Source organism: Meleagris gallopavo, chromosome 2, assembly GCF_000146605.3.
Source record: "Meleagris gallopavo isolate NT-WF06-2002-E0010 breed Aviagen turkey brand Nicholas breeding stock chromosome 2, Turkey_5.1, whole genome shotgun sequence".
Lineage (NCBI taxonomy): Eukaryota > Metazoa > Chordata > Aves > Galliformes > Phasianidae > Meleagris > Meleagris gallopavo.
In genome coordinates, this window is record NC_015012.2 from 25,837,046 (window position 1) to 25,865,037 (window position 27,992).

At 39.4% G+C, this 27,992-nt stretch overlaps 1 protein-coding gene across 5 annotated transcripts; it reads left to right on the forward strand.

The window, feature by feature from the left end:
* SOCS5 (suppressor of cytokine signaling 5) lies at positions 1 to 27,992 on the forward strand. 5 transcript variants are annotated; one of them, XM_031552385.1, is made up of 5 exons: positions 10,090 to 10,165; positions 19,070 to 19,153; positions 19,544 to 19,637; positions 20,496 to 20,580; positions 21,651 to 27,992. In XM_031552385.1, the coding sequence occupies exon 5, from the start codon at positions 21,663 to 21,665 to the stop codon at positions 23,271 to 23,273; it is 1,611 nt and encodes a 536-aa protein (XP_031408245.1). In that variant the 5' UTR covers positions 10,090 to 10,165; positions 19,070 to 19,153; positions 19,544 to 19,637; positions 20,496 to 20,580; positions 21,651 to 21,662; the 3' UTR covers positions 23,274 to 27,992. The 5 variants fall into 5 exon arrangements, with proteins under 5 accessions (XP_010705087.1, XP_031408245.1, XP_010705088.1 ...); XM_010706786.1 differs by lacking the exon at positions 20,496 to 20,580; XM_019612722.1 differs by lacking the exon at positions 19,544 to 19,637.

Below are 27,992 nucleotides of genomic sequence, written 5' to 3' on the forward strand. Positions count from 1 at the left end.
CAGAATGTATTTGTGCAACACAGGCTCTAATTTGTGTGCCAGAAGCCTTGAGTCCAACGCGTTATTGAGGAGGATGGAATGTCCTTTTCTAAGTCCACTTCTGGAAGGGAAATTAGGGTTGTGTCACCAGGTAATGACCATGCAGTACATCATAGCCCTAAATGCCATTTAACCTGTTCACTCAGGTCTCATGCCTTCTTCTGAGTTCAGGTCTTTTATGGGTCACAGTGCACACAGATGATGTTAAGGCTATTTCTTAGTTAAAATGTCTTATATCTGTAGGAATCTTGGTACTAAGTCATGTTATCTTGCATTGTGCAGGTTTGTGCCATTAAAGGCTTCCTACTGAAGTTGTTATGCTGCCCTTATCCTTGACATAGCCCTTTCAGACATTTGAGGTTGTAATCGTAAGATACTGAGAGGAGATAGGTAGCTGTGGTGAACTACTGAAAGGAGGCGAGTTTCCAAGTTAACATCTGCTAATTCATACAGTTATTAATCTGCAAACTAGGACATTTGAAATGGATTTGATATCAAACCAGTAGCCTTAGCGATGGAGGTTGTGGAAGAGCGGATTTGATTCTTTTTGTATCTGTACATCAATAACTATGGCAGAGTGAATTAAGCATACTTTTAGGTTGCATTCCCTGTCAGTTTGAAAGAAGCTACAAGAAAGAAAAAGTGAGTTTGAGACCTGATGGACTGAGCTGCTGAAATCTGTTCTGATTTTCCAGTTTGCCTAAATGTCTCATATCTACCCTAGTTTCAGAATTGCATTAGCAGTACAACGAAGCAGTGAATGCAGACAGCTGGCAGCATGCAGAAACTTGACATGACTTTGTATGTATGAGAGCAATGGAAAAATGGCTGGTGTAGTCTTTGAAGGAATAGCTAGAGTTTCCCTTCTATTACTCTTGTATTGATGGTAGGTACATCTAAGGCAGAGCAGATGGAAGAGATTAGAAATAAGTGTGTTTTAACAGAAAATTTTTTTAATGTGTTCTTTGAAACATATGAAACCTGTCACTCTGTGACGAGGTTCTAGAAGGGTGACTGTTTGTCCAATTTGATGTGGCAATTCATGTTTCCATAGTGGACTAATATTCCAAGATGGTGTGACGTGAATTTTTCTGGTCTCATTCTTCATGCTTAAAGTTAAGCAAGAGATGTATTTTAGGCTCATCAGAGGGTAGTGATGATTGCTGTAAACTAGCTTGTGCTGTGATAGCATGCTGCTGAACAGCTTGGTTTTTAGTGGATTCCTCACAGGATACAGATGATTCCATGCATCCTCCATTCAGCAGGTGTACGATTTTTAGGGCTTAAAGTAGTTTCATTTACTGCTATGAATAGTGGGGAAAAAACCCATAAAATCTAAAAAGGATATATTTTTCTTTGCTAAAGTGTGCATGTCTGGCTTTGTAGAGTAAAAGAAAGAACCTTTGATGAAAAGGTTTCACCATGAGTCCTAAAATACTGGCTCCTAGAACAAGCTAGATAGCTAAATAATTCTTGAGAGCTGTCAAAGTAGATAGCTATTTGACTTGCCTCCCCAAGAGCTATGCTTGGTAATTTCTTCAACCTTAAGGGGAAATTAACACTTAGTATTTGTGTTGCGGTATTTATGCCTGGAGGCTTCATTAAGGCCTGGGTGCTCGGTCGTGTTGAGCAATGTGCTGTGCCTCCCCTCTGCACGGTCATGGCTGCGCGTGCTGAGGTGTCTGCTGGCTTCCAGAGGTGCCTGCCTCCTTCAGAAAAATGTTTCCATCGATGGGATCAGAAGGATTATCAGCTCTTCTGCTGCGATGGTAACCTGTCTGCTAGTTTGAAACACACGTGCTCCATTAAATAAAAAGTGCCATGAAATGATATGCATTTCAGTGGTTTAGTTGTTGGACCTCTTATTTTCATCTTTGAGCTATATCTAGCTTAAAAATTGTATTTAAAGTTTAGTAAATGTATGCTATACCTTCTGGAGCCCTTATACTTTGTCAGCTCTATAAATTAACTCTGACACACTGAATATTTTTCACCAGCTAACGTAGCTGTTAGTTAAGGAGAAAAGCCCACATGCTCTCCCCGTAGATACAGCTGGACATCTTTCTTAAATTTTTCAACAAAAATGAAATTTTGATTGCTTTTTAAAGCTTCATGAATACACTAATTGGTGAATCATCTAATGTGCAGCTTAGTTTCAGGAAATATGTAATGGCTCACTAACTTCATGGTTATAAGATTATGCAGACCTTCTGAAAATCTCAGTAAGAAAATGTGTGCAGTGGTGGTGGATGATATTTTTGGCTGTGAGAGAGGTTGGCTAAAACTCAGTGTGGTTATGCGTAGTCTGCACTAGTTTGTATGGTAGAAAACCCTTTGAAGAATTATCTGGAAGAAAGAAAGAGTAACTTTACAGCTTCATCTGCTCATGGGCCTTAGCTGGATTTTGTTGAAGAGATTTGTAGTCGGGAACCTCTTCTGGATCTGCAGCTAGTCCTGATCTCCTGGATAACGTGGGAGCCTGTTCTTCCTCACCTGTGCTTTTACCTGTGGTTGAATTCTTCAGAGGGAACATTGGGCAGTCTGAAGCCTATCTTTGAAAGGTTGGGATGAGAAGGAAGGAGAGATGGAGGCTGCCCAGAAAAGCAGTATTTCTTAAAGAAAATGTTTCAGTGTCCTCGTGTAGCTATATGAGGTACGCTCCTGGTTATCATGGTATTAATTGAGCATATTACGTACTGAGCTATCAGCTGAAGTGCTCAAGCAAATCCTTTCAGGTGAATGTTTGGGTCTCTGCAGTAGTTGGTGAAGTATCAAACAGTGCAGGAATCTGCTTTTCTTGGTGCAGCAAGTGAGAAGGCGGGTTTCATTGTACTCTGTAAGGCTTCTTTGTTAGCTTCAGGTTTTTGTAATAAAGATTCTCTGCTGAAGGTGCATGGAACATTCTTAGAGTATGGTTGTAGTGCAATACTTGCTATTGCAAGCAGTGATTTTTGAGGGGAGGAAATTTGTCCAGTGTTGGGAAGCACTTTCAAACTTGATTGGAGTATACCTATGGAAATGGAACTTGAAAGATTGTTACCAATGTAAATAACTTAGAAGCAATATAAAATATCTTTCTAGCAGAAAGAACTCTGATAGTAACTCAGAAACCGGTGTGGCACACAGGTGAAGTCATTTGGAAGTCATTACTTGAGGCTTCTATGTTAGTTGCAGGACTAAGGATTGTAATTCTGGGATGCAGAGGCCTGGCACTTAGCAACTTTTACATGATTCCCTTAAAGTAATGGAAGCTTGAGGACTGCAGTTGAATGAATTGGGCTTGATCAAGACTACAACAAAAACTGATCAGAGTTCTCTCTTAAAACGCTTGTCCTTCAACAGCAGAAATGTAGGTCATAGAGATTGCTTAAACTATTTTGACAAAACCTTCGTTGTGAAACTTGGCTATGAGGATGAAAATGCTGACTGGGGCAGACTTGCAAGCACCCTACTTCTTGTGCAGAGCTTGCACACCAGGCTGGCCTCGCCAAGGCGTCTCTAACTTTTGGTGTTGGGTTCTATCCGCCTTTATTTTTAACTGTATGCTCTGCCTGCCTCCCGTAGGTTTTGGGTTTTGCTGCAAGGCCTGTGAGACAGTTTGATTTACTGACTGACTCGCTTATGGAAAAAGTACCCCAGTACGGAACTTTGTTTCTGGAGAGCTTTTACATCTGACTGGCCTCTGCGGAGACAGCGGTATTTTAGTCATCTCAGTCGTGCAGCAAGAGGTCTCTTATTCCTCTGAAATAGCATATGGACAAAGTGAGTGAATTTTAGGTTGCAGAGTGATGTGGAAGCATTGTGTGATGGATTTGTATAAGGACTTGCACTGCTTAGTTGATGCTTTGTTTTTTCAGGTCATTAATTTTCACTTTTAGGTTGCAGAATTATATGCTTCTTTTTAAACTTGTGTTAAAAGCTTCATTTGAATAGGAAGTAGAATTCAAATAAATACACAGATAGCATTTTAAAATTGGTGTGAGGTTTAATTACTTTAGATGTACAAGTAGTATTAAAGTGGCAATTCTATCAAGGTGCATTTCTCATTTAAAATTTGCCCTGGGTATCCTGGTCTAGCATTAGATATGGAGGTTGGTGGCCCTGCCTGTGTCAGGGAGCTTGGTGATCCTTAAGGTCCCTTCCAACGCAAGCCATTTCTGTTCACTTGTGTCCTACTCTATTTTAGGCTTGGTAAATTTCATTTCTCATTCATTGGTCTTGTTGCTTACAAGAGGAAAGTATTTGTGTTTTTTCTAAGCTGCCAAAGAGTGTTGTTTTTTTTTGTTTAATTCCATCGATTCACTTTAGCAGCGTTTAAAGGAGATGTTGGCTTGAGCAGAAGAGAGACGTTTGTGTTCCCCTTCAGTGGTTTGTGAATCTGTGCCAACAGGCTGGGCAGCTCAGGGTGCTGGAACAGACATGGGAGCAGGGAGAGCATGCAGAGAGGTGCTGGGGTTGTTGCCCTTTCAGACTGCTGCAATTGCTCCTCTGGCTGCACCAGGGATGTAAGAACAAAAAATAAAGTCTTGAATCCAGCCAGCAATGCTCTGCTGCCATCTCTTTGGGTATTCTGCACATTCTCACTAGTAATTTCTACACTTTCTTCTGTTTAATGTTCTTTAAAACTTTGGCAACAAGCATGAGCTGCTTTGATTTTTGCTTTATTTTCATTTATCAAGGCCTTGACTTGCTATTAATAATGATTGTCAGAATTTGGTTTCATGTGGTTATAGAATGGATTCTAAACTAAGGTATGAGACCAGGCTATCATTAAAAGTGTTTAAGTGGCTTATCTGCTGGAGTTCCTCAGAGCTATCGTTCTTAGTTTGAATGTTGCATTTATGGAGGCAGGGCATTTAACAACAGGACCTCTGGTTCTTATTGTACGTAATTTGTCCTGCACCTATAACTTAGACTGAGATTATATTAAGAGAAATTTTAATCTAATAATCATAGAATCATAGAATGACCTGGGTTGAGAAGGACCACAATGGTCTTCTAGTTTCAACCCCCCTGCTATGTGCAGGGTCACCAACCAGCAGACCAGGCTGCCCTGAGCCTCATCCAGCCTGACCTTGAATGCCTCCAGGGATGGGGCATTCACAGCCTCCTTGGACAACCTGTTCCAGTGTGTCACCACCCTGTGTGTGAAAAACTTCCTCCTAATAGCGCAGAGGTAATGCTGCTGGGCTTGAAAGGTCCTGATCCATCACTGGGGAAAGATGTTGGGAACGTGATGATAAATATTTCTTCTGTTCTTGCATCCTGTGTTGGATACCAAGTATCGATCTGACAGATCTGACTGTTCGTATTTACTGACACATCAGTGCCTTATGTCTTGGTTTGGCTGCAAACTAGATTCTATCTTTACTCAAAACTGCCATCGTTATCTTCTTTTTTTTTTGAAGCCATCTTGTGTTACACCATTGGGATTGTTGGTTTCTTTTCATGTCTTAGTGATCCTAGAGGTATTTTTATGTCCGTTGAACTGTATTCTGGCAAAACTTGTATGGATAAATGTGAAGACTTTCAGCTTGGCCTGATCTACTGCTTCCCTTTACTGAAACTAACGAGTGAATCTGGGTTTGTGTATTATAAAATGCTGACATAGTTGTACAGTAAGAAGTGAGAAAACTGCTTTGCCTCGTGAGTGTGGTTTGACCAGTGGCAGTTCTCATGTGCATATGATGCAGTTTTTTCTTCAGACTCCTTGGGCTCTGGAGCATCTGTAGAAGATTTCAGTGTTTTTGTCAGCAGGGCTGTCAGTCTTACATGTATATGAGATTGTTTTGTTCTCTTAGATTCCTTTGGGAGTGAAGCATCTGTTAATGGATTTTTAGTCTTTCAGTCAGAATGTGACTAAAATTCAAAACTCTCAAGTAATTGCATTCAGAGTTGGTTATGCAGGTGACTGATGACCACTGCACTGGGCATGTGTTTTGTTTTGCTATCACTAGTTTGATAGGACAGCTATTGACTGTTTTATAGCTGAGCTGAATAAGTGAGAGGCTTAGGGGCTTTGAGGTTCCTACCAGTAGAGTCATTTGTCTGAGAAAGTTGTCTTGTATTTAGATTAAGGTTTGGACTTAGTATGGCATGCGGTTTTGGAAATCCCTTTGTTCTACTGTAGGCTATAAAAATGTAGCTAATTCAGGCAAAACTGTCTTTTTCTTGATTAAACTTGTTTAGCTTTTTTTCTTTTTTTGCAACTGGTTTTGATTGGGATTGTAAGAATGGGGAAAAAAAGATCTTTTTGACGTGATCCACATTTAACTGATATTTGGAAGTCTTCAGTGGTAGTGAGCTCCAGTGTCACTTCACAGCCCTGCTTCAGTAATACAATTGGCATATTTGGGGAGAAAATATATTCCTGCTGGGTGTCATAGTTGACAAGATTTGCTGAAGGTTTGCTGTTATACTATTTTGTAAATGGCTTGTAAGAAATAAATGACTTTTGATCCTACTCCTGTAAGTTTTTGCTTATAGACTCAAAAATTGTTGTGTTATGAAATCACATTTTATTTCAGTTATGCAAATAATTGCCTTATTTTTCCTGGCTGGCAGTAGAAACAAAGGCTGTGAAAGATCCACCCAGCCCGTGAATTAATTCTAGAATATTTTGAACTTTAGTCAAATGTGAATCAATTTTGTATCAGGATAAGCTCATCATCTCAGTGCTAGAAAAGTGGCGTACCAACAGTGTATCTATGCATAGTTCCAGGACTGTGTCATTCCTGTGTTTGCTTTAAAGCCTGTAATAAGTGGAAAGAATCCAGATTTGCCAGTTTCATAATTGACTGAGGCATGTATAATTTCACGTGCAGGTTTGTTAATGGGACACCTGCAGTGACATTTGGTTTCCTCAAGAAATACAGAAGCACTAAGAGAATTCTCCCTCCCAGAATCCCAGATAGCACCAAGTGAAGTGAAGCATCTGAAAAATGTGGAGAGAGCAGAGTGTTCTGTGAGGAGGTGAGATGTACAGCTGTGGTTTACAATTTGGTCATGTCTATCAGATTTCATAAAAATATATTCCACGTTTTGAATTTTATGCTCTACAGGGCAAGTGTTTGGTTCAGCAGTGATGTACAACAAAGTAGTTCTGCCCTTTTTGTCATGCAGTACAAATGTAGGAGTTTACTTGTGGTCAGGGAACGCTTTCAATTTATTCCTGTAAATTCACTGTTCTATCTCATTTTCTGAGATCTTGCAAGTGTTGACTCGGTTTCTGTTACTCACAGACATGCTTTTCTTTGTACTGTGAAGTTAGAGCTTTGCAATTTGATTTTGGCAAACTTGGTGAAGGTCAGTAATTATAGTTACTGTTTCCAGCAAGTTGAGTTTTTCCAGCAGTCCTTCGATGAAGAATGTGGCTGTGGATTAATGAAACACAAATTGGAGTCAAAACCTTTTTCCTGCCAAAGTCAAACATTGGAGTAGGTGCTAGGAAAGGTTTCAAAGCTGTTGCCTTGCTCATTTGTAGATCTACTGTGAGCTGTCGCTTAAGGAAGTGTGAAACTGTTTTAATTTAGTGAGAAATGTATTAGGATATAGCTCGTTTGTTAAAAAACAAACAGAAGTGGATAGCAATTTTGTGGAAGTCCTACAACTTCTAGAAGCAAGTAGATGTTAAAACCTTAATATGAAGTTTACAGCTGCTAAGCTTCCTGCCAGCAGAGGGGTTGGGCTGTCAGCCCTGAAGCTTGGTATGCTGTCTTCTTTCAGGTTATTCTGAATCTGGAGAGGGTGGTAAGTTAACAGTTGTTGCTTTAAGAATAGGCTGACATCATAGATTACTAACTTAATGGAATTTCTTATATTTGGCCTTGCTAGTTTGTGCGCACGGCTCAGCATCCCAGAGGGGCTAGAGGCACCATCCTACTCTGGGGCGGGATGGCACATTTCAGCTGCTGTATATTGTACAAAAGTACTTAGCAGATGCCTCTGTTCTGAAGGATCTTTTATTTCAGCAGTTCCATCAGTCACTATAAGTTTTCCCTGTGCTTTTCCTAAAAACACCTGAGTGCTGATGTAGGGAGTGACCAAAAAGTAAACTCTTTGCACGTGTAGCTGAATGACATTAGCCTTGATCTTTGCTGTCAGAAGCCCTCGTGCCTTGCTTATAGAAGGAGTGGTTATAGAGACAACCATATCAGCAAAGATTCTTGGTTTTGGTTTGTGCAGCAATGGAAGCCAGATCTGGAAAGGAAGGGTAACTGTGTACTTCTTTGTTATAGCATTTCACAAGGTAGGCCTACCGATGCAGCACCCCTTGGGCTTGCCTCTGCTGAAGGGATTTGCAAAGCTCCTGATCCTCGTTAACTACTCATTTAGCCTTGCATATGTATTCTACAGTCACTCTTGTTATTGATTTTGGAGTTGAACTATGTATTTAGCTTTTTAGTGGGAAGAGCTTATACTTCAGCATCAGAAGTTTGGGGAAATTCTGGCATGATCTCTCAGAGGTTAATAGCTGATTTACCTGGTAAAATAAGGTTCTCTGATCCCACACCAAGGGATCAGAGAATCCTCTAGCATGATTCTGAAGGCTATGGTGTGTGTATGTAACAGCTGATTAATCTCTCCCAAAAGGTATTTAAGGATACCTTTCAGTTTCTCAAGGAGTTCATGCCCGAATTTTGGGATGAGGACCTCAATGTAAGTAATTAAATGTAATCACTTCCTGCCTCTTTACAGGAGCCAGCCCCACAGGTTGAAGAAATACACGCAGAAAATTGCTAATCAAAAGTATTTTCAAGTTATCCTGTATGTGCAGGACTTGGGTAGAAAGGAACACACTGTGTATTTGTACACATCAGCTATAGAGTGGGGGTCTGTACCAGGAAGATGGAGGTGAATCTCCTTGGTGAGGAGCAGCAATAACAAGTGCATCACAGTGTAAAGGAGGAGCTGGGTGGAAAATCAAGGTGTGGAGTCTGATGCTGAGCTGAAGCATGCAGCATATCAGCAGTAGCCAGTGGTGGTGGTGCCTTGTGTGATCCCAGGGTGACTGCAAGTAATTCTCTTCTCTAATACTGTGGTACTTCACATCACTTGAAATTATCCCCGGTTGGAAGTAGAGCTGTGGTAACTGAGGTGAAGAGTCAGTGGCCGTGGCTGTTCTTTTATTATTTCCATATGGTTTGAAGTTAAATGGGATGTCTGGGACTGCTTGGAGGAGGATCAGAAGAGAGAAGAAAAACCTCTTCTGGTCCTTGTGTTTGCTTAGTGTTGAAATGAAGGTTTCTCATCTTCAGACTAAGAGGAGTCTTATCTACTCTGTGTAGACATCTTTTGCACTGCTCATAGGATGGACTCTGTCAGTGTACAAGATTGAGTGCCATTAGATTTTCAGATTGTTACAGTGTCTCTGATAGGAAGTCTTAGAAAGAGATGCTGGATTTGGTTGTTTATAACTGCTCAACTGAAGTCTTTTGGACTAAAATACTTTATGCTTTTTTTATTTTACCTTGGCTTTAACTTTGTTTAAAACTTTCAGCTGTAATTCTTCATCTGTTTCCAGAAAAAGAACTAGAGGAATTGTGCCTTTTTTTAATGGCATTCTTTTGTTTGAAATATTGTAGTGCACCTCTGAACTGGAACAGTGTTTAAAATTTGTCAGTGGATGACCTCTGCAGAGATTTAATGTTTAAATTTTACATGAAAATCTGCTAAAACTGAGCCAAATCTCCTTTTGAAAGTTTTCTATCTTGACATGCCAATGTTTCTTTATGGAATTCTGTGGAGACTGTCTGCAGTCTGTGTGCTCAGCAGGATTTTCCTCTTAAGTGCATCTCTAGGCTGCAGTGGGCTGTGCAGAGCCAGGGAGCTAGAACTGTAAGAAAGGAGCTCTCCCCCCAAGTTATATAAGGGGTGGGGATGTGGTAATGGCACAAAGCAAGGAGGAAAACCTCGAGATGGACCTAGCATGTGCCAGCTCCAGAATCAATCAGGACCCATTCCTCCTCCTCTTATCAGCCCCCCATTTACTCCTTACAGCCATGGTTTCATCTATTTCTTTTTTTTTTTAATTTATTATTTTTATTTATTTTTTAGTAATATCACTCTTATTGGAAGAAGACTTGAAACTCATTGAGCAGGCTGAATTTCCCCTGCTGCTTTTAAGGTGGGTAGTTCATAGTTTGAGACAAAATGTCATTACGTGTTGATACCGTGTAGCATAAAGTAGCCTTTTATTTTTCAAGCAAAATCCTCATCTGTTATGTAGGCACTTACAGTTGTCTGAAAACCTTCCATGAACATTTCTGCTGTCCTTCTTTCCTCTGGGCCAGAGGCAGAGCACGCTGCCTCTTCACAGGAGGGCAGTACCAAACTGGGCAAGAGTTTCTTTTTGACGTTTCTTCAGTAGAGGAGAGAACAGGTAGGTTTTGCTGAAGGGTGTTCCACTCTGGCTAGTTAGCAAAATTCTTAAGAAGATAAATGTTCATCTTTTCAAATCATGGCTAACTTCAAGTTACCTACAGGCTGGTTCTGTATGCCTGTGTGCCACCAACAGCGGTGGTATCAGAAGTTTCCAATCATATGTACAATTCAAACACTGGATGCTGTTTTCATGTTCTTCCCCTCCTTCCCTTCACCTGACTTATAGACTCTTTGGCTGATCCACAACAGAAGAGTTGGGTATCAGTGTGAAATTCTCAAAGAGCTTTGATTTATTCAGACCTCTCAGCTTTAATGGCTTGGGAGGTGTGCTGAAGCTGCGGCTAATCAGAGGTTTTCCAGGAAACTTTCAGCCAGTAACGAGGAGTGACAGTTCTGCTGTTCTCATTCTGGTGATCACTCTGCATATTTTTGCTGTGACAATAGCTAAATGTAGAAAGTGCCACATCTCCCCTAATAATGAAGTGAAGAGACTTGTATCCTCTAAGCTAAGAATCAAATTATTTTTTATCATAAACATTTAAGGATCGTAGCTCCCTGAAGTCATTTATTGAGCAGGTTTTGATGAAACCATGACACCTTTTTATTGAAAATTCTTTTGCAGGTTGTTTGGTGTTTTAAGTAAGTTATATTGCCTATTTGAAATAAACAGGGGTAGTTGCTGTATTTTAATGTTGCCAGCTTTTCCTATTAACAGTTGCATGACTACTGGATCTTCTAAAATGTATTTTTATAGGTAAGTCTTTTCCTAGGGCTTCCTTTCATGTTTGTGCTCCAAAATCGTGACTTTCATTCAATAAAACATGTTTCCTAAGATAAGAATTTGATTTAGCAGTTGAGGGATAAGGTTTCACAGAAATGGCTAAAGCAGTATTAATAGCTCACTGCTGCTGGAAGAGCTGGTTCTTCTTTTTGCTCTTGGTTTGAGAGCCTGAAGCTTCTCTAGGCCTCACTAGTACTTGCATCTTCTGGTTTCTTTTCCCAAGCTAACATTCTGTTTCTATCTAGCGAGATAATTTCAGTTGAAAATTGAGTACCTTTATGGTAGGTAGTAAAAACAGGTCATATGAATATTAGCACAGATACAAAGGCATGGGAGAGAAGCAGGCATCTCCCTTTTAATAGCAGTGAAATGATGCTAGGTGAGTTGCCATGTACAGTGACCCTTGGGATGTCCTGGCTGTATCTAAACTGTGAATGAGAAAGAGCCAAGAAAGGCCTGTACTCTTCTGTTTCTTTTGCACAGAGGATAGTTTATCATTTCAAGCTGATATGGTAGAATAGCATCAATCACCCTCTTTGTGGTTTGTTTCTTGTTGGTTGAGGGTTTGTGGTTGGTTTTTTTTTTTCTTCTTGGAAATGTTCTTGTCAAGTTCATCATCTGGTAGTCGTTGTTTGATTTAGGTTTGCTCAGTTTGATGTAGTGCCGCTAGCTCTTTCTGCATGAAATGCTTTCTCTTAAGCCATTCATGCAACTGAATCTCTGCTTTTATGAATCTGATTCGGGGCAAAATAGGGTAAGTCTTATTAGTCTTCTCTTACAAAACTTTCACCCTATAGGGGCTTACTCTGCTAAGTATGCCAATGCTTCTTTGCCAGAACAGGCATTTCATTCAGATGGTTTTGATGTAGCTGACTGCATTATGTAAGGCTAAGAAGAAAGGTCCAGCCACGCTTTGACAAACATCATCACCTCTTTTGTATCTTAATATGAAATGAGATCCGGCTCCTGAAAGATAACACAGCAACATAATGATAAACCTTTAGTTAATGCCTCCGTTGTAATGGATTGAGGTAATGGATACTCTAGAGAGGAAAGAGACTTGGCATTTCTTATCAGTGATTATTCTGCCTCTGATGCATAAGTGATGGTCTTATGGTTTTGGCAGCATCAAGAGTTACTTATTTCTGAGCGCAAACTCAAATGTTGCTTTTGTGTAAAGGTGCAGAATACAGAAGAAGGGCAAGTGTTGCAAATTTTTTAATTCCTTGCTGTGCTATCAACTAAGAAACATTTTTCTTGTTGTTAGAGCAGTAATTCTAACATTAGTATCTTGTAATCTCATTACATTGAGCTTTTTCCTTTTAAAGATTGCTGATGGACCTGTGTATCTGTACTGTTTAACATCACGATTGCTAAAGCAGTGGCACAACTGTTTATGCAGGGTGCTTGATTAAAAACTGAGTAGTGCTCCCCACAGCTGTTGGGGTGGCTTTGTTCCAGTGGTACCCGTGGTTTCAGACTTGCTGAAATGCTGGTTCCTGTGGGTGTTGGTGTTGCAGTGTGAGCCTGTGTGCTCTCTGACAGACAGAGCTCACCTGCACCCAGCGGCAAGGCACCTGCCCCTGGCAGTGAGAAAGCTGCAGAAAAGTTTTCTGCTGCTCAGGCTGCCTGTAGGCCAGGATGAAGTTGCCTGTGGATCACAGTGAAAGTACGAAACAGGCTAGACCTCCTGGCAGCCTTCCAGCTGCTTCTCCTTTGCAGGGTTTGTATTCTTTTACCTACTCCTGCCCGCCTGGGGAGGCAGGTGCTTGCTGCCAATTAGCTCTGTCAGGGCAGAGCTCCTCCTGACACGTTTGACTGCTGACAGCAGCTGGGGGTAGGCCTAGGCAGGGGCTTAACTCCTCGCTTGCCAAATGCTCTGCGGGTTTTGTGGCACAGTTGCATTTTGATACGCTTCTGTTTTATGAAAACAGGCTTTACGCAGAAACTGATCTAAGGTTGCCAGTGGCACCAGAGTTTACCTGTTAAACTTCTGGCATTAAAGAATGTGAACTGGGACTTGAATCATTGTGAAGGTCATTCTGTAGACGTGTGGGTTCTATCAGAGCTGCCCATCCCAGACCACCTTTCTGCCTGACAACAGTGCATGGCCGCAGCCAGACAGGGCACCGTGCTGCTCCGGTGCTTTCCTCCCCCTAGCCTGAAATTTTATCTCTTCAGTACTGCAGTGACACAATGGACCAATTTACTGGTTATCTGTTTATATCAGAATACTATAAATTACAGCTAACATGGTTCATATTCTTTAAGCCTGCCAAGTCATTTATGCTGCAGCAAAGAACAGCTCTTTGGTTGTAGATTTTTTGCTGAGCTTTCTCGTTGTCTGTTGTATGTGCATATGACGTTGCTACTATGGGATGCTTTCCCCTGTTAATGTTATCAGTGAATGAAAAAGACAGACACTGTCCGTGAAGCCCAGGGTGTATGGACTTCTTGTGACACCAATGCCAAACTTATGAACTGGGCAACTGAGAGTGAAAAATTCTTTTTGAAGTGCATGTTGGCTCTGTTTAGTTTTCAGGATAACACTGACTTTTTCAGTTGCAGATCCAAAGAGTTCACAGCCTCAGCTTGTCACCCTTCTCAGTTGTTAGGGCTGTAGAGCATTTGAACTTCTCACTCATTGCACTCAAATTTGAAAGGAGGGCAGCTTTCCTTAATAAGTCATGTAAACAGAATGAGTATCAATACAGTTTTTCTGACGTAGTCACTGCTGTAGATACATCACTAGAGATTAACTAGTAAAGCTTTGCTTTTAACAGCTTTTGAGGTGTCAGACAGCTCGTTAGTATTAGCTAGTGTGGTCTTCTGCTGGGTAAAATGGCAAGGTAACATGGGAAGTAGTTGGGTGCATGGAGAGGGCTGTAAGGAGGTTGGGAAAGGCACTGCGAAGAGGGAGAGGCATTAGGCAAGCTGTGGGGGTCTTGAAAATAGTAGGATAAAGTGATAAGCAGTAATACTGCTCAGTTTGAAAATGGATGTTTCTACTGTGCTAGTGAAGGATATGTGGTATGAGGCTGACCCAACCTTCCTTTTCAGCTGGCTTCCTTTTTCTTTTGCTTTACTGAGGCAGAACTATTAAAGTTGCATTTCCGTAATGTGTTACGGAATGCCCTGACATGACAAACAACCATTAGATTGTTTTACAGCAATTAGAGACTTATTTGTATTTTAGAATCTGATAGAAAAGAATATGCTTTGTTAGTGTTCCTAAAAGTAGAGGGGAATTTTGCCCTGCTAGAGGAAAGCTCTGTAACTTTTTCTAAGAATACTTTTAATGGCTTTTGCAGAGGTCATGAAGAGGGCTGTTGTGCTTAACTCAGCACTGACTGGAGCTATTTATTCTGCACACTTTTTTTTTCTTTGTTTTTAAATAACACAGAAAAACCCAAATATGTTGGCAGCTTCTGATCAAGGAGGCTTAAATATAGCAGTAAAGAAGGCATCGTTTCAGTAGGTCACTTAAAGTTTTCTGCCATAGCGTATAGCTTCCTTAGCTAACTTAATGTTTTTTCTTCTTCTTTTTCTATGGAGGTGGCATTATGCTCAGTTGCATATTTATGGTGTGTTGGGGCCATTTAAGGGAAAATGCTTGCATGTGATGTTGCTTGTGTGGGTTTACATGTTATTCAGATGGCCACTCATCGTAACACCTTAACAATTTGAGGATGTCTTTACCTGGAATTCAGGCACACGCTGCCTTGAAATTCCAGCGCTTCTCTACCTTGAATAGCTATTGGTATGCAGAGTTCTCAGCAGATCTGTGCAGTATTACTTCTTTATTAATAACTGAAACTTATGCTTGCAGTGTGCAGCTCTCTGATCCTTACATAATTAGAAATACTAGCTTTGTTCATCACAGTTGTATCGTTATCTGCTAGTCTTGCATAATTAAAAAAGTACTTCAGAAACAAGTGGCTCTATTTTGGTACAGTGCTGTTCGTGTTCTGTTCTCCATTCATGCTTTTCTCTTTTAGGGATTTTAGGTTCTGTGAAAAGAAAGGAAATAGATGGCAGCTGAATGATATTTTATAATCTAAACACGCATAGCTCTGACACTTTCTTGAATCCCAAAACCTAGCAAGGGGATGCAAGGGTTTGTCCTACAGAAAATACCTTGGGGTGGTATTTGTGAAGTAGCCAAGGGATTGCTTAGAAAGAAACTGGCAGAACATCAGCTATGCAAGCTAAGTGCGTTTTTCACTCATTGTGAATCTGTTTTGAGAAGGAGATTGTTTCTTGCTTTCAATTTAAACAATGACAAATGCCATTATTTTTCTTTGACTTGACAGTCTGGCAGCTTAAGTCCTTGAGACTTGTAGCTTTCACTGTTTTAGCAGGGTGCATCGAGCTGACTCAGCATTTTGTTTTTGAAATGAATGTTTTCAGTGGCTGAACATTCGCAGAAGTATCCTAAATACAGTCCTAATCTCCCTTTGCAGCCAGAAAACCATTTCTGAATAACATATAGGCTTCAGCTGAAATTACTCTTCAAAGTAGCCATCTCAGGTCTTAATGTTGTGAGCAGAGTATGCCAGTGCTGATGTGCAAGAAAGCAGCATTGCCCTCTCTGGCTTATTACTCATCTACTCCTCTCTTGTGCTAACACAAATATTTATAAAGTCATAAACAAGATGTAGCAGAAGATTGAGACTCTGATAGCTAATTTTAGTGAGGATCAGTTCCACAGGCTGATTCATCCCACATGGTGTGCAGGCTGTGTCCTGCACCAGGTCCAGCACAGGTGGCCTGGAAGGGGCTGGGAAGTTTTCAGAGCCTGCTAGGAGAAATAGTAATATTTTGCTCTAGTTCAACTTTCATGAAAACTTGAGGCATTTGGCTAATTTACTGTGTCTGATAAAATATATAAGATACATATATTAAAATATAATATTCATATAACAACCACCTCTTCTTTCCAGCTCTCCAGATTGGCTCTTCAGGCTATCTGTAGCGGCTGCATTTTTGTGTGTGTGTGTAGAAAAATGTATGGCTCCACTTCAGCTAACTTATTCTTGTTTTTTTTTTTTTTTAAGAAATGTCACTTCTAGTATTACAGCAGCAATTCGTTATTGCTGGAATGTGTACTGAAAAGGAGAAAATTGCTTTGTAACCCTGCTGTACCTTTCTCAGGTGGGTTACCTCAAATGGTGGGTGTTGGCCAGTGTTACTGCAGCTGAGTGAGCTGAGGAGTGATATGAACAGCATTGTTACTGCAGCTGGTGTTTAGCAACGTGCAAAGGCAACATTAACCTCTTCAGCAAGAGTGCCTTAATGAAGGAAAATATCTTCATTAATGGAGTCTCTCGTTACTGCTAAGTGAATCACCTTAAAGTAGGGGACAGTTCAAACAGTAGCTGTTGCCTCTCTCCATTCCTTTTACTTCTCCCTTTGTGGGCCTAGGTGGTGTGCTGCAGTGCTGCTGAACATGTTGGGCAGTGTGCCCTCACAGTGCTGGTGTTAGCAGTGAGCTGAACAGCATGCAGAGAGAGGACTCTGATTTCTCCCCTTCTTCCTTCAGGTTAAGGATTGCTTTGATTTGTCATCATTGCCTTTCAGTGTTTTGAAGCTGTCATAGTGTGAAAATGCTGAACTAAAGATTTTTGTAGGCACTCGCTTTGGAAATAGGCATGCCATGTTTTTAATGTGTTCTACCTACAGAGTTACAGCTTTGGGTAGTAGTAGTGGGTAGAAGTTGGGTGTAGTTCAGGGGTTTGTTGGTTTTTTTTGGTTTTGTTTTGTTTTGAATGTAGCTTAACATATCATCTAATTTTCAAGTAAAGTAACATCAAGATGGACGCAAATATTTACCTCTAGCAGTGTTCCTATTAGGAAGTCATGAGCAGAAAGCTCTAGCAAGGTGCTGTGATGCATCTGGAAAGAATGGTCAGAGTATATCTCTGGCATAAATTTCAGGTAATTTAGGGTCAGCTTAGGGTAGATAGAAATTATTTTTAGTTGGAAAGAGGTTTTGGAAACACTACTATAAATTTTTCTGGGAAAATCTGCAAAGTGGTCTGCAAAATCCACATTGTTGATTTTGATAGGATGGAGTTTATATTTTGTTCAGGCTATAATAATATTTTCCAAATCTGATTTTCTTGGACAGCACTCCTTTGGGATACTGGGATGGCTTTAGGGCCAGTTTATTTAGAAGTAATTTGTATTTTGTGGACCTTGGTGCTGCCACAAGAAATCTGTGAAACCACAAGTCTGCTGCACATTGATTCACACCAGTTTGCAATCACTAAATGGAATATCAAATACTTTACGAATGACTCAAGTTTTATTCTAATGCAGGATAGTCTTAACTGAGATGGATGTCTGAGTTCAGGAAACTGTTTTCCAATAGCAAAGAATGGTTCCTGAAGCAAGCAGTCCGTGGTGGAAGCAGCAGGTGGTTGGTGGAGCAGGCTGTCACTGCCTGCTGCTGTGGTGTGACAGCAGAGCCCTGACTGCTCACGTTTCTGAGCGCAGCTGAAGTATAAGAATGGCACTAAATCTCAAAATAAGAAGTTAAGCATGAAATTTCAAGATAACCTTCTGTGTACTTTTTAGGTTTTTAATGAATGGAAAAGGTAAGCGTGCAGTGCAACAGCATAACTGGCTTTGTCTGGAACCTATAGTACTCTTTCGTGTCTTGTGTATTTAGACCTGCTAGGAACATAATGGATGGGGGGAGGGAAATAAACATTAGCGCTGTGAAAGAATTTCACATCTGCCTTTGACTTAGTTTTGTGCTTGCAATTCTGTTGCTCCCTGGGAAGTTTGTTTTTATGGAATCTTTCAGTAGTAGTCATATGGCATAGTTTTAAAAGCATTTCATCATTTGTAGTGCTTCCGCAGGTGAATCAAAGCTAATAAAGTTTAGTACTTGTCTGTAATTGTTCTGGAGTTTCTGCCTAGGAATCATAACTTCTGATATCTGTGTAGTGATCACTCAAGCCTACACTTCTTATTCCAGTAAATATGCATCATATCCAAGTACCTTTTCTGATCTGTATTAGCTATTAGTGTAGCTTCTCACTGTTTTCTGTTAACTGTTAACACCATCGTAGGCTTGGTTCTAATGTGAAGAAGCAGATTGTCTCGTGTTCCTGCTAGAGTTGACGGTGGCATGAGTATACTGTACTAAAATCCCATAATGCCTCTTGGATTTCTGAAAAACAATAGGTCATTATTTTAGGGAAGTGCTGACCTATTCTTTTACTAAAGAACTTGTCTTGCATTCCACTTACTTTCCCATTTTTAGAATCGTGGTTCATTTTCCTCTTGGTTCACAATCATATAACATCCTTGTGGCAAGTACAGCAGTTGCTTACCTGGAAAAGTAATATTAGAAAAGTGTATATTTTTAGCTGCCTTTTGATGTGATGTAGCAGCTGAAAACAAGGAGGGGAGGCAGTATGAGGTGATCTGACAGCACTGCCAGTCACGACTTGGGAACCGCCGCTTTGGACTTGGAACTGAAATGTGGGGAAACCATTTTTACAAGCCTGAGTGTGCCCACTGTGCCTGGCACTTGTATGATCCAGATGCTGTGACACTGCTCTTATTTCTTAAAAGCTTCATTTGAGGATCTTCCTCTAGATTCTGTTTGACAAATGTGTTCAGTGGGTGAAAAAGTTTTATGAAACCTTTTTCTTATGTTAAAAGCGTAAGAATATATATATATATGTATATATATATATATATATATATATATAAAAAATAAGCAGGTAGTTCTCTACACCCATGTAAAGTGTAATTAGTGGAATATCCCATTGATACTGTTAGCAGATTGTAAGTATCAAAGTGCAAAGTTACTCTTAACAACTAAGAAAAATACTGTTTTTCTTTTTCTAGTAATCATGTCTACAACTCAGAATCTAGCAAGTTCATGCTGAGGTATATTCTCAAGTCAAGATACAGCGGCTCGTGTTTTTTTGGGTAAGAAAGATGTCTGCATGCTTTTAACTATGACAAAAATTAATTAAACTTTAAAACTTTCGGAAAGTATTTTGTCAAGCCGATATGGTGGTAATTTTGTGTTTGGTTGGTTTTAGTTGGGTTTTGCAGACTTTGGGGCAAGCCTGGAGGATTTCTAACCCACCTAACTGCATAAACACACTTTGGAATAATAGTGCAAAGGAAGAGGAATAGCAAGCAATTTTCAAATAGAATACATTGCTGAACAGTGTATGACTGGTCAGAAAAGCAATCCTGATTCACTGTCACAAAAATTTCAGTTTCTAGTCTGATTTCCAAAGGGAATTGAGGTAATGCCTTGTCTCTTCCTTTTCACATCCCAAGATCTTAAAATTTGTTTCTTGGTTTCAGCTGAATAACGACAGTCGGGTAGTAGATGTCACAGTGATAAATTTATGTATCTTGCTGACTTGGAAGAGGAAGAAATGGAGAACGTGAAAGAACAGTGGGTAGAACTTAACTTTATATATACTGCATTGACAAGCTGGCACATCAAACGTATGCTTCCTCGTAAATGTGGATAATCTGTGACACTCTACCAGCAGCTATAATTGGCTGTGGTGGCATGACACCTCGTTGAATGGTTCCTACAAATCTACATGATCTGTAATTACTTCTTTTGCTCCTAAGACTCCCTCAGCCTACCAACTTGGTCCAAACAACTCTCAGATTAATGTAGGATTTTTTAATCAGCAGGACGTTTCTTGCTCGTGCTCACGTTCATTCACTTCTAACATATGCTGAGAACTCTGTAGTGCCTTCTATGTGGAAGGCTTCCTATTTTTGCAAGTTTTCTCCATCTGAAAGTGTTCTACTTTAAAAAGTGTCTTCCTTCTTAATGACTGCTTGAATGCAATTGAGACTATCATTAGCACCGTGTTCTAGATAACTTGTGCCAAAAGTCCCCAGATATGGTTAAGATCTGGTTATTTTTTCCCTGCTCCTTCCTGAGTCCGCACTAGATTCTTGAAGTTTACTTAATGTAATTGGATGTAGATGCCTAACTTAATGCTTTTGGTGAAGTACTTGAGCAAGAGGTGGGGGGATAGGTTTTTGTTCCTTTTGTTTTCCATTCACATATCAGTTAGGGTAATTTCAAGTTAATTATCTAATCATGACTCTCTTGTAAACTGTACCTCCATCTCTTCCTCGATCTCAGTCAATTCTGCCACAGTAATAGGTTTTCAGCTGCACTTTAGGAACTTCTAGACTGCATTGCAAGGCTGTTGCTTACTTGTCTATCATCTACCTTATTTCATGAAATTCAATCACTGCTTTAGATTTCTTTCTAACTCTTTAACAGGGAAGAACTGCAACAACAGAGGAGTGTTGCTTCAGAATAATCCGTATCTATAGAACAGAGCAGCTTTCACTAAGAGTTAAATAAGGTGACATGTTTTAGTCCTTTAAGTTTAGCACTTCTCTCAGCGCTTAATTAGATCTAATTTAGCTTGGCATTGCCTGAATTTTTGGTACAGAATTAGCCTATTTCTCTGTGTCCTAGGGCAGTCTTATGATTTTTGGCAGTTTTGTTCCAGTTATCAAACTTGGTTTCTGAAGAAGCAGTTGCAGAATACACACTGCTAATGTTTCTCTTTTTACTTCATGGTTCACTGTCACTGTGCTTTTGCTGCAGAGCTGCTTTCTTTTTAAGAGCTCTTGCTAAAGATAGAAAAGCTCCCTGGGCTCTTTCATTCTTTCATGGCTTAAGTAATAAAGCCAGACAGTTTTTAAATGTTTTGTATCTATGGCTTTACTGATGTATCAGACACTTTAGAATTCTAAGTTCTGCTGATATCTTACTGCTTTTGTTTTTTTTTAATTTTTTATTGTGATTGCCTTATCTGAAAATGCTGAACACTTCTTTCCCTCCTTGCCCCACATTTCTGTTTTTGTGCTTTTTTTTTTTTATCTTGTTAGTTGTAGCTTGAAATTTTCCATACCTCCAGCTGGAGCTTTCAATTCTGGATGGTATATCTTGATGCTTGTAGTATGCTTGTTGGCTTTTGCTAACTGTTTTCATTGTTGGGAGTTACCTGAATTGTTTTTTTGTCAGCATTTTATTTCTACTTACTATAAGCTTATCTGAAAGTCATACATAACATGTGACACTTAAAGTGAAAAAGCATTTAAAACTGCTTATTTCCTGTCTATCAGGTACAAATCTGGAGTTTTAACCTACATTTTTTAATAATGCAATAGAAACATAAATGGGCCTGCTTATAAATTCTATGTTTGTAATTTCCCAAACACCTTTTTTTTTCTTGGTGATTCTTCTGTGTTGCAAGATGATGTGCTGCATGTCAGTACTATACAACTATGCAACGCTGAGGACACTTTTTCAACTATATTGTGTTCAGTTAGTAAAGTTATTTTTGTAACTTAATGGATAACTGAGGGTTTATTCTCCTTTTTTAAACTGCATTTATTTTAATATTTCTTTTCCTCTTGAACTTAGATAACATAATCCATGGATAAAGTGGGAAAGATGTGGAACAATTTCAAATACAGGTGCCAGAATCTCTTCAGTCATGAAGGCGGAAGCCAAAATGAAAATGTAGTCATTAACTCCAGTAGTTGCTCATCCGCTAAAGACAGAACTGTCCAGATAACCGGTTTGACTCAACAGCGACCCAGCAGCCCTCTGAGAGAAAACATTGCTTTGCAGTTAGGTTTGAGTCCTTCAAAGAATTCCGTCAGGCGGAACCAAAACTGTGTCACAGAAATTCCTCAGATTGTTGAAATAAGTATTGAGAAAGAGAATGACTCGTGTGTCACCACGGGAGCTAGGCTTGCTCGAAGGGACTCTTATTCTCGTCATGCTCCTTGGGGTGGGAAGAAGAAACATTCCTGCTCTACCAAAACCCAGAGCTCTTTGGATACCGAAAAAAGATTTGGTAGAACGCGAAGTGGTTTGCAGAGGAGAGAGAGGAGGTATGGAGTGAGTTCTGTACATGATATGGATGCAGGGTCAAACAGGACAGTAGGCAGCCGTTCTCTGCGACAGCGTCTACAGGATACTGTTGGACTGTGTTTTCCCGTGCGAACTTACAGCAAACAGTCCAAACCTCTATTTTCTAACAAAAGAAAGATCCATCTCTCTGAACTAATGCTTGAGAAATGCCCTTTTCCTGCAGGCTCAGATCTGGCTCAAAAGTGGCATCTGATTAAACAGCACACAGCTCCCGTGAGTCCGCACTCAACATTTTTTGATACGTTTGATCCTTCCTTGGTTTCTACAGAAGACGAAGAAGACAGGCTGAGAGAGAGACGTAGGCTCAGTATTGAAGAAGGGGTTGATCCCCCTCCCAATGCCCAAATACATACTTTCGAAGCTACAGCACAGGTTAATCCGTTATATAAACTGGGACCAAAGCTAGCCCCTGGTATGACTGAGCTGACCGGGGACAAAAATGCAACTCCTCCAGGAAGCTGTGACTCTGAAGAGGACACGACAACACTTTGTCTACAGTCGCGCAGGCAAAAGCAGCGCCAGATGTCTGGAGAGAGCCACGGCCATATCAGCAAGCAGGGGGCTTGGAAGGTGCACACTCAGATCGATTACATCCATTGCCTTGTGCCAGACTTGCTTCAGATCACAGGTAACCCGTGTTACTGGGGTGTAATGGACCGTTACGAAGCAGAAGCACTTCTGGAGGGTAAACCCGAAGGCACTTTTTTGCTCAGGGATTCTGCGCAAGAGGACTACCTCTTCTCTGTGAGCTTCCGTCGTTATAACCGATCGCTGCATGCACGCATTGAGCAGTGGAATCACAACTTTAGTTTTGATGCCCACGATCCCTGTGTGTTTCACTCCTCCACCGTTACAGGGCTTCTGGAACACTACAAAGACCCTAGCTCTTGCATGTTCTTTGAACCGTTGCTAACTGTATCTCTGAACAGGACTTTCCCCTTTAGTCTGCAGTATATCTGCCGGGCAGTAATCTGCAGGTGCACTACGTATGATGGAATTGATGACCTTCCATTACCTTCAATGTTGCAAGACTTTTTAAAGGAGTATCACTATAAACAAAAAGTCAGGGTGCGATGGCTGGAGCGGGAACCTATAAAAACAAAGTAAAAGGAAATCAGAGTCTCCAGTAAGCTTACAAAATATGCTTTTTCTTGTGTGTTACAGTTTAACTGCAGCGAACGCACCAACGACGTCTAGCTTTTTTGCAATATCCTATTGAAGCTGAGTGTTAGTATCCTGTCAGATGCTGCCTGCTGTTAATCAAACGAAGTTGTGATGCCTCTTGGAAACAATAAGCAGACACAATTCTGCACGTTTTTCATTAAGGCCTAGTGAAAATATTTTTGCTAATTCCTAAATATTTTGTTTTTATAGCTGTAGTAATTGGATGAAGAAACTATGAGGCATTTTCCATGGGGCATTCGTGTAATGCTAATGAAGAAAGACTATATTGGAGGAGCATTTTTGCTCATATTTAAAGTATTTTTTTAAAATATTGTCTTTAAATATTTCCACTATTCAGAGTACTAATTGAGCTCACAGTTAAGTTTCCGAACAGTAGCGAGTAAGAGTATTCTCTTTTTATCAGGAGCAGTTCACAGGAAGCAGGGATAGCCTGCAGTCCATTAAGAGTTAATGGGGTTTTTTGGATGCTAGCAGATGAATCATGCTTTTCTCAGTGTATAGGGTTTCCTAATGATTAAGACTTGAATATGCCTGCTCAGTACTGTAATTCTATTTTAAACACTTGGAGATTTAAGTGGCATTGTTAGCAAAAGTAATGCTGTCTTGGACAGTTGCATACCTTCCAGCGTGAGTTATTGATTCAGTGGCAGGACGCAGAATTGGTTTATAGCCATGAAATGAAAGTTTTTGTATTTTTCTAAAGCCTAACTACTTGTAATTTACAATGGAAGGTAATAGTGAAGAGAAAATGTTTGTTTTCTTTTTTTATTTAAAGTTGTCTGATATTTTTATGGAGAAAATTACAAGTGGTTGAATTATAATCAGAATACAAAATCTGACAGATCTGAAATGTCAGATTTCAAAAGTACTGTTACACTTTATTTGTAAATAACTTTCAATTTGCGCTTTTTAAAATGTTTTAAAGTAATATGCACTGATAATAGTTTCAACAGATTACTTGGAAACAAAATTCTAAGTTCTGTTTGCTTATTTAATTGGAGACGGAACTTCATGTAGTTCTGTCTTAGACATTTTTGCACTAAAATTTTGTTGGAATGCCCTGTCCCTTGTTCAATGTTTTGTACCAATCATGAGTGCTCCCTAGTTTCTTTACCAGCTGCTACAGTATGTTACTACTTACTTCTCTATGGCAGTGACCTGTGCGAGGTAGGGAACATTTTGGCTGCAAGTACAATAAACATTATTCTTGTATGCTACACTAACCCTTCTATTGATGTATTTTTCTGCTTGCTGTGCCTTGTTCTGGCTTTTTGTGCTAATAAAGTACAGTATGTTCAGTGTTATACTTGTATATCTGCTCTGTTTTTATATATTCACGTAACTTGTAGCAGTTAACTGAACTTTTATTAGGCTTTTCTTAGTGTAGGTAATGCACAAATACTGTGCAGCTGAGTATTGGTCAGCACACCGTATTCTGGGATTTTATGTTGTGTATCAGAAACCTGACAGTGTACACCATTGAATGTTTCTGTAGTCACTGCAAAATAATGAACTTGTCTGCAGGCATCCAGCATTTTGAAGATTTTGTAAAGTATCAATGTTAAGCAAAAAATATTCTTAAAACATTATTGATCCCCTGTAATAGTTGCTGAATGTGTTTTAGCCTGTAACGTAGCTAACTGCTTAGCTTAATATTTTGATACTCCCCAACGAGTAAGGAATGATTATTCCTGTAAATTGACAGTACAGCAGCGGCATTTGTTCACTTTTAGACTATTTTAATAAATAGATGTACACACAAACTGGCCAAATGTCCTGTTTTTACCAAAGAATACTGTCAATTTATGTTGGGGTATTTTTTAGTGAAAAACTGCGAGTGGAGAGGTGCAATTTCTGGTCTATCAAATATTTAACCTGAGCTACGATAAACCAAAGTATTTGACAACTTCATCTGAACTTAAGCAATGTATACATTTGTGTTGGTGGAGCTTGAAACTTTGATGTCAAGGGTGTCATCATTTTGTTTCTTGAATACGTGATGTATCTGAAGAGGAATGATTTAAATAATTTTGTAATGACTGGAACAGCACTACATAGAAGCTTATACTGAAAGGGGTTGATTTGAAGCACCCAGAAAGCACTTTAAAATGTGTTTATATGCTCGTGGAAAATCTGTGATCTGGTTATACATTCTTTGTAGTAGGTTATCTTCTTTCTTATGTGTTAAGACTTCAACTGTTACAGTGAAACTTTGTATGTAAATACCAAGTTTATGTAAGTATGTGTACAAATGTGCTAATGGTCACTTCAGTTTTAAATTGTGTGTGTCCTTGGATATGCAACTCCTGGTTTAAAACTACTCTAAGCATAGAAAGAGGAAAAAATTCACCAGCATGAAATTGCACCTAAGTGTCCCTTCATTGTATCGTTCTCACTGTTCCCTTGATCAGATCTGAATTCCAGATGAGTTTACTTTAAATCTTGCTTTTAGTAGTAGTAGCACACACTTTAACCTGCAACCAAGTTTCGTCCCAACGTAAGGACCTGTCTTTTGTTTACAACAGTTGCAGTATTGCTAGTCATAAACTGGCTGATGAGATCCTAGCTTTGACATTATCAGTGTGGTCAGGAATACACATTCATTTTTTTGTGTAGTAAATATTTAGAGAAAAAAATTAAAAAGAAACAACTCAAACCTTAACCTCACAAAATTTGTATTTGTGTCTTTATGGAGAGGATTTATTGCTCCCTTGAGAGAGACAGACACAAGAATGATTATATATGTTTCTCTACAACTGTTTTAAAGCTTTGCTTCACTGAAATATACAGAATAACTTGCTAGTGTGCCTATGTTAAAAATTATGTAAATGTAATTTAAAAGTATAACAGATTGAGTGTTGGCTACTCACATTGCAGAATATTTTTCTAATTGATGATTTCAGTTCTAAAGTCATTGAAATGTCGGTATGTTGAGAATGCAAGTACTTGACTCCTTTGAGGACTCTAGTTTAACTTTGGCATTCTGATTTTGTGTAGAAAATGTTGTAAATGTCCTCACCAAAATATGTGTGCAAACAACTGATTTTTTTCTTACTGTAGGATTCAATGTAATAAGGTATGCTTGCATGATTCTAATCTAATCTGCTTACGTGACAGATAAGTATTTAATAATCATGTGAAGTGTTCATTGGAGGTGATTCTTATCTCTGTAGAAAGGGCTATACGTAGGATTTACTCAGTGGAATTATTTTGCAAAGACCTTGCAAAAAGATTTTGCCATGGTTTAAAAGAACAAGCGCTATGAGGGAACTCGGATCTTTGAATGCTTAGCACAACTTGGTGGTCTTGTTACATATAAATATGCACATTGTAAGACATTAGGAAGTCAGCAGAATTCTACTTTACCAAAAGATGGAAATTGTAATAATCAGAATTTCCATTTAACGTTAACCCAACATTGGAAAATTATTGAGTAAGTTATTGTTGCTATTGAAATGAGCGTTTGAAGGGTTTTGCTCTGTTACTGGGTCATTGTAGAAGACCATTTCAGTTATCTAAACAAACAAAAAAAAAAGGGCATTAAATCTAAATCTTTTCTAGAAATCTTTTCGTATCCCCATGGAACTGGAGAAATGCAGTCTATTGACAGTAGCTGAGGGTCTTCTGTTGTTGGTTTTGGATCAGTTTTGTTGAGGACGTAGGCAGTTGAGGTCCAAGTAATTTTCTTGTCAGAATGAAACTTCTCTTAAGAAAATAAATTGCAAAGCCATCTTCTGACATTTATGTATTTAAATTTTTGTGTTTGATGACTTTGTGCTTAAGAAGGGATAGTCTTTAACTTAGAAGCATACAGTCTTCGAAAGATCTGTGTGTGTATCTAGTATTTCTTCTATACTAGATTTCATACTGACAGTCACTTATATTGCAAAGTCTATGTTTAAGATTCTGCATCGTTTGGAAGCAAGCAAAGATTCTGCGTTTCATTAGTATAAAACCTGTTTGCTTTAGTCTCCGTGTGCAAGCCAGGCTTCTAAAAATATTTGCAGAATGCCTTGGAGCCTATATTTGCTGTGAAATTGCATGCGAGACTGAAACTGTAAAGTCAAGAGGTGCTGAGTACTGTACAGAGATGAATGCAGGGAGCATGCATCTTTTCCTCAAAGATAACTTGAAATACGGTGTTTAATAGAAACATACTAGCTGATTTTTCTGTTAGTCTTTCTAAAATCACTATCTGTCTCATTTTAAAAACAATTCACGTTTAAAGTAATGAAAGTACTTCTAACTCTTATTTTCCTAAAGTATTTTTGTGAGATTACTTACGTGCCAAATCTTGGTCTACACAAATCTGCATAGCCCATAGGTAATGTATGTGTGTGTCAGTAAGATGCCTCCAAGCACATGTGCATTGATGGTCTTTATTGAAGCTTCCCGAAGTACACTGATACAGTGAGCATTAATATATTGGAATTTAAAAAAAAATCTCTTTAACTTCCTGCCTGCATCGCATACGTTCCAAATAGAGAAAGGCTGTGTTCTTTTTATCTTCACCTGTAATTGTGTATTATGGCCACTGGCTTGGTCTGTATTTGCTGCTGTTGCCACACAACATAAGCAGTTTTCTACAGACTGTGGCTGAAGGAGATAATTTTTTGTTGTCCATAATTGCTTTTCTAAAAA